Source organism: Cyprinodon variegatus, unplaced genomic scaffold (genome assembly GCF_000732505.1).
Source record: "Cyprinodon variegatus isolate N-32 unplaced genomic scaffold, C_variegatus-1.0 Scaffold119, whole genome shotgun sequence".
In the NCBI taxonomy this organism is placed as follows: Eukaryota; Metazoa; Chordata; class Actinopteri; order Cyprinodontiformes; family Cyprinodontidae; genus Cyprinodon; species Cyprinodon variegatus.
In genome coordinates this window covers 550,270-562,249 of record NW_015150572.1, presented here as the reverse complement: position 1 = coordinate 562,249, position 11,980 = coordinate 550,270, and the positions used below count along the sequence as shown (strand labels likewise).

At 38.2% G+C, this 11,980-nt stretch overlaps 1 protein-coding gene and 1 non-coding gene across 2 annotated transcripts in view; one reads left to right on the top strand and one right to left on the bottom strand.

Annotated features, from left to right (window-relative positions):
- LOC107085257 (chromosome unknown open reading frame, human C20orf27) overlaps nucleotides 1-11,980 on the bottom strand; it is a 44,803-nt gene that overhangs the window by 11,282 nt on the left and 21,541 nt on the right. Inside the window, exon 4 of the mRNA XM_015375491.1 lies at nucleotides 2,400-2,538. Coding sequence (XP_015230977.1) covers nucleotides 2,400-2,538 — 139 coding nt within the window. The remainder of the gene's footprint in view (nucleotides 1-2,399; nucleotides 2,539-11,980) is intronic.
- Nucleotides 1,618-1,691, top strand: trnan-guu. Its single transcript has one exon. It is a non-coding gene; the product is annotated as a tRNA-Asn (tRNA).

The following is an 11,980-nucleotide window of genomic DNA, read 5'->3' as shown; positions in this document are numbered from 1 at the left end:
AATTGTTTCAGCCCTGGAAAAAGTGATGAACTGATGTGACTTTGACCTACGGAAGCCCAAAAGAGAGAAAAATAATCTTCACAAAAATTTCAAATATTTGAATTTCTCAATTAATCAGCCAGCCCTTCTAAACATAGACATCAGGCAGCAGATGTATTTGGCTGATATTTGCATAGTTCTCCCAGGATCAAGTTTTTTTTTTGGTTTACATTAAACTTGCATAACAGCTGTTATAGTTGTGTCAATTTTAAATGTTTAAATGGAGGAAGACAAAGAAAAAATCTGCATAAAAATATCTGCCAAAAAGAAAATAGGCAGCACATATCTTGTATTGGTTAGACCACATATGTCAAAGTCTAGGCCCGCAGCCTTGGATGGAGAGAGGGGTGGATCTTATCCTGCAGGTCATAATGACGGACACGCTGCCGAGCAACGGGCAGGTGGGATCCGTATGACAGGCGCGGACCTCTCCCCTGACTGGGGCCGGGATATTTACTTAAAGAAGTTAACTTTCACGGACAGAACCAGATCTGTCGGCCTGTAAACACCCACTTAATGGACGGACAATCTGACAGGACTGGCTCTAGATGAGTTGAGTGACATCTACACTTTGCATACTGAAAAAGCACAGGGTGCCAAGGTCAGAAAAGGTTTTCTATTTACCCATAAAACTTGGGTAAACAGAAGAAACAGCCATATCTTGATGACAAACTGCACTTGCACAGCTGGGTGAGTAACATGACCAAAACATAATCCATAATATCGTATGCCTTATACCTTCATTTACCTGCTAAGAAGTGTGCGCTGCATGCATGAGCATGCCTGATGATAGTTTCTGTTTTTCATTGCATTTTACCACAGCTACCATAGTTAGTTTTTTTTTGTTTGTTTTTTCTCAGTGGCAGCAGGTATTGCATAAAACTTCAAACTGTCTGTATTCTGTTGATTCTGGCACCAAAAACAACCCAATAAGCTAATTTAAGTGTACCTGACAATGTGCTGGATTGTATTGTCTGCCTCCAGTTGTCAAATTTGATTTACCTCCAGCTAACAGACTGATGCAGACAGAAAAGGGGTCTATTAAATAATTACATTTCCTTTTAGTAGGGCGGACAGACAGACAGAGTGAGTGAAATATGTTGTTTCTTTATTGGTCACCACTCTATGGCACTTTATTTTTTGGGGTCACAGGCTAAAATGTTTGGAAACCCATGTTCTAGGGAACCCATGACAGAGTCTGGACTAAAATCTTGCTGGAGGGAGCTAAAGGTTAGAAGGAAAGCAAATAACCCTGAGAGCTCACAATGAAAATGAATCCAGGGCAAACTGAGGCTTACATTATCAATAAAGGTCTATGTTGGTTTTCCTTTGGGAAATGCCTCTCTTTCTGTCACGAGCAAACTTCCTGGTTAAATGAGTTTAAAATTAAAGCTGCCGGGAGTATAAATAATCTTGCACAGGTAAGAAACACAGTAATTCATTAGAGCTGCTGCAATGAACCTGAACCCTTGTTTTGTCGTATCACAATAGAAAAAGATTTTAGGGGTAGTAATTTAAACACCACCATGACACAACCCTGAGAAGAATTGTGTAGGATACATATGCACGACCTTACAGGTCTCTGTGGCGCAATCGGTTAGCGCGTTCGGCTGTTAACCGAAAGGTTGGTGGTTCAAGCCCACCCAGGGACGACAATCTCTTTAGCTCCAAATTGCTAAGGAATAAATTATTAAAATAAAAATACATTATCTTAACGCCAAAGGCAAATCTAAATTAAAAAGGATTTTGTTAAACACTACTTACTCAAGGCATAAATCCTATGCAAGCACACCAAAGTCAAGTCTATGCTTTTGCTGTCTATTGACATATTTTTTCCATAAAATGATTTAAATCAAAAGAAGTATGCATAGTAATACAGCTGCAGCCTTCCGTATTCTCCTTGCCCATCCATTAAATGCACTAATTAACCACCTTATTGTAATCGTCTGCAGCGCTGAACAGCAGCTGAGTGCTCACATCCTGACCGACAGGCTCGGGTGAGTGTTTAAATAAAGCTGCAGCACACAACTCGCTGCCCAGAGCCTGTTAAAGTGTAACCTGATCCAATGCTGGCCTCACGCAGGCCTTTCCCGCTTTAGCCAGCTCCTAATTAGCTGCAGCACCTACTGTAAAGCATCATAAAAAATAGTCAAATTTAATCCAATATTCACCCTTATGATGATATTGATCTGACTTAGATGGTTTTAATGGTTTCAGCCGATCACCTTCAGCCCAAAGTAATAATTTAGTTAAACAGTTAGGATGGCTAATGTTCTGGAAGGTGTCTGAGCATACAACTTTATTTTAAAGGTTAGAAACCTTAGCGTATGTTTTTCTGCAGGGTGACTGATGGATCTTACCCTCAGGCGCTGCTGAGATGTTGGTGATTTTAAGGTGTGGGTTGGGCAATGGAGCTGGAACCACATCTTTACCCAGAGCAGGGACCTCCGGCAGGGTGAACACTATCTCATAACGATGCTGCGTCTTCAGGAAGCCAACCTACCAACAGAATGGGATTTTTTTTAAACATTTTAAACACCTTAAAACCCCAAAATCCAACCAAATAATTAACAGTTTAAAATAAGATGTCCAGCTTTATTATTCCATACACCATGCAGAATGCACAGTGGAACAGCCCCACAGCATGACACTCCCACCATCATGCTCAATGGTGGCTGCAATTTAACATGTTAGACAAGATGTTTGTTCCAAATTTTACAGTCGTAACGGTTCCTGGGTTGACCTTGATCATTGTGGGCCAATTTTCTCCCTTCTGAGAGTCAAAACTCTGGACCAAACTGTTGAAACTGTGACATGAATGGGTGTTACGACAGGACAAAGAACCAAACCAGACATTAAAACTGGTTTTAGACTGGATATTACAGGATAAAGTTAGCCCCACCCTTGTGGAACTAAGTGAACTTACTAGTTGTATAATAAATGCACACAATCAGAAAACCTAAACCTAAATTACAATCATACTGGAAGTGAATGGGAGTAATCTTCTGACAAGCAATGAAATAAAATGATGTCATACAGAGGCCTGGCCACATAATGTAGAACTGGTTATGGCTTCATAAAAGTAGAGCAAAGATAAGTAAAGAGCTGACACAGTTTTCATGCTATGTTGACTGTTTTGTGTTACTCTGGTCTTTAAAAACACAGGACTGGTTACAAGTATCATGTCAACAGTAATCTAATTATCTGACAGATCAGTGCTGAGGGTTAGCTTAAAGGTACGGCACAGAAAAGCATACTGACATATCATTCAATACAGAAAATTACAAAGTTGAGCCATTTTTAAGTAAGTAAAATAAAGAAGATGGAACTAAGCTTCCCGAGGGTTGGATTCTCTCACACTTTAAATCATGAAAGACTTATAAGTGTGTACTCTGCATGTGTTAACAGGAGAACATGTGGTGGGAAAGGGTTAGAAAGAGAAGTAGAAGGTGATTTTCAGAGGAGCTGAGAAGATGTCACATCAAAATATTCAGCAAAGGGAAAAATTCATGAGGAGGAATCAGCCCAGCCAAGGAGGGTAGGAATCCACCAACTAGACAGGCTGCGAGGAGAGACAGAAAGAGGACAACAGCAGCAGACTTCAGGGAAAGATAGATCAAATGTAAAGGCCTCCAGCTAGAGCAGGAGGGCTCAAAAGCCCCCGGTTACAGCGATGAACAGAGCAGCATAAACGAGGGGGATGCTCTTGGAGACCTGCCCTGAAAAACAATCATTCTAGAGACAGAGACTCTAAACCGTCTGGGAACATTTGATCTCATAAACCGTTTTGCTGAAACATTAAAAAGGTTAAACCCTCATCAAATGCTAAGTAACTTCAAAAAGGAACAATTTCTCTCAGTATCTTCTATAGTTTATCTTTAAATTCTAAAGTAAAGAACATCACTGGGTTAAAACAATTCTGCCAATCACCACGAAACTATCAACATTCTGTACTGATAAAGGTTTTCACAGGCACTGAACCTTTGTTTTTGCCTTTGAGATACAGAGAGAGCTGCTATATAAAAAAGGTTTTGATCAAAGGTTATTCATGTGTTACAATGACTCAGTTCAGCCGTCTGCAAACTCTGGCTTCAGAGCCACAAAAGACTGTTTGGATCTTCCACAAAGGCTCTGAATAATCAGATAAAGACTCAACTGATGATTGGAAATATATATATATAATAGCAAATAGAGGGTTAGCACAGAATGAACAATGTAATAGGGCTGTCGGTGAAAATATTGTATGTTTCACTATTGAAGGTACAGGAGAATGTCTTGGCGTTCAGGGCAACAATTTTTGATGACTAGTCTTAACAAAAAAAATTAAAATGAAAGGTAGAACAATAAGCCGTGTGACAGAAGTAAATAAAGGTGTAATGAACAACTATTCAGATAATTATTAATTTTATCGTCAAGCAGATGTTCAAGATCAACAGGAAAATCCATCAGGATTCATTGTTTTGATCGATTTGAAAAAAGCTGGAGAAGTGCCAGTGTTGAATATAAAGTACATTTTTCTTTCTACAACATTAAGGACAATTTAATATAGTCTGGATCCTGATATTTTACTCCATTCGCATTAAGGGAATCCTTGGAGAACTCCATTAGTTGTACTATGTTCACAGGTAAGTGTAAAAGATGAGGACATTATTATTCTCCTAATATATTCTCCTCCAGTAAGAGATTAAAGTGAAAAAACAAACAATCCCATTTTTAATCTTAGCTTTAACTTCATCCAAGATTTGCGCAATAACAAGGAAACACTGAAATAAGCCAAAAAACAACCGCTCTATATCATCTGATTAAATTATAACCAGCTGTTCATTGGAAACAACGTGCTGAGAATTAGCCGCCTCGTCAGCTGACAGCTGTCAAAGGGAGCAAGCTCTGATTAACATCTGAAAAGTTCATTTTATGACACATAATTTTGAATTCAATAACATTTGACACAGCGTTCCACAATGGCTGTGTTATTGTTGCTCAATCTGCAGGTTTACTAGTGGTTCCTCGACTTTCTAAAAGTTAAATGGTAGATAGATCTTTTAGTTATCAGGCTCCTCTCATGTGGAACCAGATACTAGTTTTAGCCCATCAGGCAGACACCCTGTTTACTTTTAAGACTAGGCTTTAAACTTTCCTTATCCTAAAGCTTACAGTTAGATTGGCTCAGGTTAACCTGAGCTATCTCTATAGTAATGCTGCTATAGGCTTAGACTGATGGAGGATATAGGGACCCCTTTTTCATCATTCTACTTCATTCTATCTCTATTCTCCCACTCTGCAGTATTTCTTAGTTCAATCTCTAATGCTATGCTCTGTTTTTTTCTCATAGTAGCTTAATTTGTTTTGTTGGTTTTATTTTACTTCCTGCTGTTTTGTCTTCTGTGGCATCTTTATGCTTGTACTTTTTAGCTTCCTGTTTTTAATGTTTTTATCTGCCTGTACAGTGTCCTTGGGTGTTGTGATAAGGCGCTTTCAAATAAAATGTATTATTATTATTATTGTTCCTGTTTGGCTGTGACACCATCCTGGAGAGAAATATCAGCTGTGCTGCTGCCATCAACACCTTTGTTTATAGATGATAAAGTCAGTCTTGTTTCTCAGTGTTTAGTTACATTTCTCTCCTAGACACAGCTATAGGCTCAGCTTTTACTGTCACTAACTATGTGCTTGCTTTCATCCCTTTTGACATGAAAACTGGCTCAGAGCTCCTCTATTTAACCATTTCTCTCCTAGACAGAGCTGCCTGTAGAGCTAGCTTATTGTTAGCTTTTCTAACATAGATAGTATTTATAGATCAGTGCTTCTATGTACATTTAGTATGTCTATTTCTCTCACCATTATACAGCTAATTATGGAAAGTTTAAGAGAATAAGCATTTTTTTGGAGCGGAGGAGTGGTAGTTAAACATATATGCTGTAAATGTTATCAACAGGACTTCTGCCAAACATCTATGTCTAAACGAGCCCTGCTGCAGTCCCATTAAAGGACCGGTGCACAGAAATTGGGTCACAAAACCAGGCTTCAACTCATTTGCTCAAAGGGATCTGACACTATTAACAGCACCATCTAAACCTTTACAGTTTTTTTTTTTACATTTGTAGACAAGCTGAATGTCTTGATTTCTCAGGATTTGAGCCAAGTTTCAATATCACTGTATATAACTACACGGTTTACAAAGAACTGGATTAACCAGAGTTTGTTTCTTATATAAACTCAAACAGGTTGAGCTAATCAAAGAATGGGAGGTAAAAAAAATTCTTCTCTTTCACCCAGTTCCCTTGGGTTCTGGTTCTTTTTGCTTATTGATGGGGTTTTAACTGGATGAAAATAACATGTTTTTCTATGAGTGAAATATGCGCGACTAAACAATAAAGGCTGGATTTGATATGGAGGAGTGAAGTGATGAAACAGCACATTAAGCTGAGGCTGTTTCTCATAAACTCTGTGAGGTTTTCCTTAATGTCACAAATCAAAGCAGTAATGCTCCATGGACAAAAGAATTTCAACCGGTGCATTATTTGCAGTCAATTTTAGATTTTTAAACTTTAGCGATACCTGCATGTTTTAATTATAAACCTATGTGACTAGGAATTGGCACGCAATGTGACAAAAAACATTAGCAGCATCAGAGCAAATGTCTGAAAGAAGCTGGTAAAGAAGGCTGGCCCTAATTTAACAAAGAAGCATTCTTCTTTAAATAAAATGACCAACTATGATCGTACTCAGTCAGGAGGATCTTCAGTCAGAGGCTTCTCTAGATCAGCTGTGAGACAGACCACTACAGGAGACCCTTCCTGCCTGCAGCTTTTAACATCTACAAATTCTCAAATAATAATTACAATAATAATTACAAAATGTTATTTCCCTTCAAAATAAATCAAGTAGTTTTTTAATTAACTTGTTTAATTGTATAAGATAATTTATAAGATTGTATTTAAAACAAACATTTAAAGTTTCTGTTGGTGAAATTCCTATTAGATTAATGTGAAATAGATCGATAAAAAGCTGTACTGGTAGGTAAGAGGCTTTATGCAAAAAAAAAAAAAACAATTATATATATAATAGTTAATTATTATCAATTAACAAAAACATTAGCTCCCTCTTTGACACAATTAAGCCCGCTTCTTAAAATCTCATTTAATGACCTTATCTGAGCAGAGTGGTTAGAGAGCAGGGGGAATGAGAGGCCTCAAGATCACTGGGTCAAATCTCCGTCACTGTCACTCTGGGTCACTGGGGAAGACCCTTTACCTTAGAGTGGTCCCTGTGTGCTACTCCCTAAGTGATGGCTTTAATGCAGCTGACAGATCTCCCCACTGTGGGACTATAAATGGATCTGTCTTTCATGTTTCTTGAAACATGAGGGCTGTGTGAAACTCAACATCCTTTAAAGGGAACATCTCCAAACAGTGTTGGTGTTTGCAGCACAGGCGTCTGCTCATTACCATGTCCCAGTTTGACCGCTGTAATGAGAAGCAGTAGCTTCCTTCAGAGGAACCATCTGCAGTTTGTGTCAGACCACACAGAGCTTCAACACGCATCAACAGAGCTGCTCACACCACGTTTTATCATATCTGACATTCATACAGCTGCCTTGCACATAGCATTAGCATCCCACGTACTCCCACCACATCTTTGGTCTGCGTCCACCCCCCCAATCTGCAGGCTGTTGCCATAGCAACCCCCTCCCGTCTCTCTTGCAAGCCGCCATGCAGGCTTGATAGTCTGTTCCCACTCTAGAGCATGTTTGAAGAGCTTTGAGAAAGAACGCAGATACATAAACAGGCCAGTTTGTAACTGTGAGGGTTACAGCCAAGTTTACAGTCCATCCACACAAAAACACACACACACAAAGTTGTCAAGCAAACAGCCCCGTCTGTGAGTCAGTGTTAACACATGCAGAGGCTCAGTTACAGCGCTGTGAGAGGAACTTTGAGTGACTTGAAGGAAGTTTTCTACATGGTTTTGGTTTACTTGAGACAGCAAATGAGATAAACCTGGAAACTTCACACACAAAGAGCATTGATAAAACACTGACACATCCCAGAATGTTGTTTGTTACATTTTTTTCAACCTGAAATCTGATTTAATAATGGCATCCTGACATGAAAAAGCCAGAAAACCAGAACAAAGAAACCTCAGAGGATCTGCAGTCAGGTAGGACTCATTTTCGGAAGTGTGCAGGCAAAAACAAACCCTGTTACAGTCACCCTTAGCTAACCGATACTTGAAATACACTCAATTTTATTAATGACTTGTAAAACTCATAAAGTTGTGACCATATCGAGGCTGGGTGCTACTGGTTTACTATCATATAAAACAAAAAGATTACAGCCAAATAAGCATGTTTTTCTACATCAGAAATGCAACTATTAACCAAGCAAGTATTAAAGGAAGACATACAGAAAATAAAAACTAATATATATATATATATATATATATATATATATATAGTATATTGATAGAAGCACTTTGCTGTGGTCACTTATTGTCATACCTATTGATGCTGACGAACGTTCTCTAAGTAAAATCACTTGATCAAGCACACGCTACAAAATAAGCAGTAAAAAGTATGTATGATTCATACTGAATCAATCTCAAAGCTGGAATATCAGTATCGTATCAGAATCAACGGGGGGATTATTGAATTAGCTTGCTACTTAAACGACACGTTGCAACATGTTTCTACATCTAGGATAGTTTTACTGCGCTATACTTACATATACCTGTATATTTATGTGAGTAATCATTTCTAAACGTCACACTACCCCTAAATGTGTACAATTCCTGAGCATTCATATCTGGTTACTTCATTAAATAATAAAGAAAAATGTTTTAAAGAAAAATATTTCTACAGACGTATAAACAGATCTTTGGTTTGTAAAAAGCTTCACTGTTGAGCCTGGTCTCCCTTTTGTAGTGAAATCTGTTCCTGTAAGATGTTTGCTCTTTTCTACATTTCATACTATCTAACCTTTCCCCGACCTGAATACCTTCTCAACCTGACATTAGTTAAATGGCTTTTATACGAGTCAAGATGTGGGTCAAGCATCTTTGTGGGAAGAAGGCAAAATCTGACATTTTTAAACTAAAATACTCCTTTAACATCAGTTAAAAGTGAAAACCTTGTTCTGAAAGCTGTAGCCACTCCTGAGCTATAGTATATAATGTTTATTATTATCTTAAAGACCTTCTTGGCTTTCATTTAGACATGATCTAGTTCTCCCTTGGTCAACACAGATAAAACAAATAAAAAAATTATTTATCTTAAAGTTTTTTTTAACTTCATGAGCTGAGAACGTTAAGTGCGCTGCATTTAGCATCCAGTCTCTGGCTCTAAACTCATGATCGCTCCAGTGTCAATCTTCTGCAGCAGAAATACTTAAAATCCAAATAAAACTCACTGAAGCTTGTTCTAATTTAACTAATTCCGGAAAATATAAAAAAGAGTGGAACATTTTCTCCAAGGCACTACAATCTTAGGATCTGTTACAAACCGGAAACACAAAACAAAACCCTGCTGAAAATTAAAAACAGGCATGACATCTGCTATTAGGACAAAGCTTTGCATTATTCTATTCATTTTTTTTTAAATCGGGTTGGGTACCGTCTCTAGCACTAAGAGGGTTTAGGAAATGACATCAGACAAGTCTGATATCATTGTTGTAAGCCTTTGTAGCCAACAGAAGAGATTAATGCTGATAAGAAGAGTTTAATCTTTTCCTGGATGCTTCCCAGATAGGACCACTCCATTTTCAGGGAAACTGCAGAAATTGGCTCATTGGATCAAAGCATTATCTATAAACATCTCATTCAGATTAGAAAGCATGCCACACAGGGACGCACATATAGACCAGTCTGACTCTTTCGCCAGATAACCACCCCAGAGTCATGTCATTATAGCAGGGAAGTGGAACAACCGCATGAATCACTACTTTTACCTTTTTATTTTTGCAAACATTCATTCTCACCAGTCTGTTTAGCTTGAGCAACCTTCCATTTTAGTTGCTATTTAAAATCTCGACTTGCTCCAATCTGTATTTATGAACAGTTTTGCTATTTGGAAAATTTTCTATCAACACTTTGTAGTTATAAACAGGTTAACAATCAGTGTTTATAGATTCAGCTGAGAGCAGCGCATCAACTGGATGATAATAAAACTATAAACTGAGAAGTTCAAGGAATAATCTGGCTTCTATTTAGGATTAAAGTTCAGAGATCTGCATGAAAAAGACAAACATTAACTAAGACATTTTAAACAAAGCTCTAAACATCTTGATCAGTGGTTGTTTGTTTCCATCAGACTGTCCTCTGGATTCTGCTGAAAGAGGATTGTTAATGTTATGCAGACACACTGGGAGTGCTTTGATAAACTCTTAAAGGCACTTAAATGCTTCGTCTCTATTTAGTACAGAAAAAGAAGTGCAGAGTGGGGATCATTTTAGGCCTCTGATCCAAATCCAATCTTTTAACCTCAAATCAAATCCTATTTCAAGTCCCTATCTGATATTTTGCCTTTGGTAATGAAATTTATAAAACTCAAATATATTTTGAGCAAGTAACTTAACTTTTTATTAAACTAATAATTTCATTTTATTATTGTAAATCCTTAGAAATCAAAATCTTACAGATTTAGAATCTTACAAAGGGCAGACTCAAAGTTCAGACTTCATTAAATATTTCAGACAAAAGTAAAAATCAAAGCACGGACTTGGTACAGCATGGCTTGTCTGACATGTTTTGCTATGAGCCCAACGCTCATAAATCATAAGTTTTGGGATCAACCAGTGTGCCGTGAAGCTCAGTAGGGACATTGGGTAAACGTCTGCGCTCCCAATATCCGTAATGAAACTAACAGCAACAATCCGCTTCAAGGGACATTGTATTGTTTCTTTTACTTTATCTCGAAGGCAGAGCGTAGCACGGGTCCAAAACTTCCAGCAGACGCCTAAGTCCGACATTCTCTGCCACTCAGATAGGCTGGTTGTCAACAAAATAAATTTTGACCAACCTTTCTGTAATTGTCTTTGCCCTCTTGTTTTCAATCGAGTATTTGTCTGTCCTCAACAAGTCCAACGTTTGTTGCTTTGCTTTAGCAACCTTTCCATCTGCAGCTTTACATACACATCGTCATGTTTTGTTCTCAGATGACGAATCAAGTTAGTGGTGTTAGATGTAGCTCTAATGCAACCTTCTCTTTAAATTGCCATGTTGCACACATTGCAAGTAGCTTTAGGACGGTCTCTATATCTCTAAGTCATTTATTTTCACCCATCTGACATGTTTGATTTGCATCGCCATGAAGGTTTGTATTGCCCAGCTACCGTAACTAGCGGGTACTTTATGGAAGTTGCCGTAAAGATCGGCACGACTCATCAGCTAATGTGGCTGATCTGATCTTAAGATTCAGGATTGGAATATTCCAAGTTGAGAGTTTGATTTTTCAGCTAATAGGTGACATCCAAATTTAGTCTAACCCAATAAAAAAAAAAAAATTAGTAATCGTTTTCAAATGTGTTCAGAGATCAGGAAACATCTTCCTATATTTAGATTTTATTGCCTTTTTTCACCTTTATTAGCCCAAGGATGAACAACCCTCTCTCTTCTAATATCCATCCTGCTTTCACTGATGATAGATAATAGGTGCATCGCCCTCACATCCATCGTGCTTGCATCCACATGCAGGCTGCCAATATGTGCATCCTCATGTAGGTGGATACACACGTGCACAATTGTGCACGTATTAATGCATCTGAAGGCTAAAAAAACCTCAGTGGTTGTATCCTGGCCAGCAAGGCTGTACACGGTGTATCAATCTGAAAAGGAGCTGGTAGAGCCTGATCTCTCTGGTAGGCCTAACGGAGTCAGGGGAAACAGTTTAGAACTGATCACAATATAAACCATAATTTTATGGAAAAGTTGTTACAGCAGCCAATTA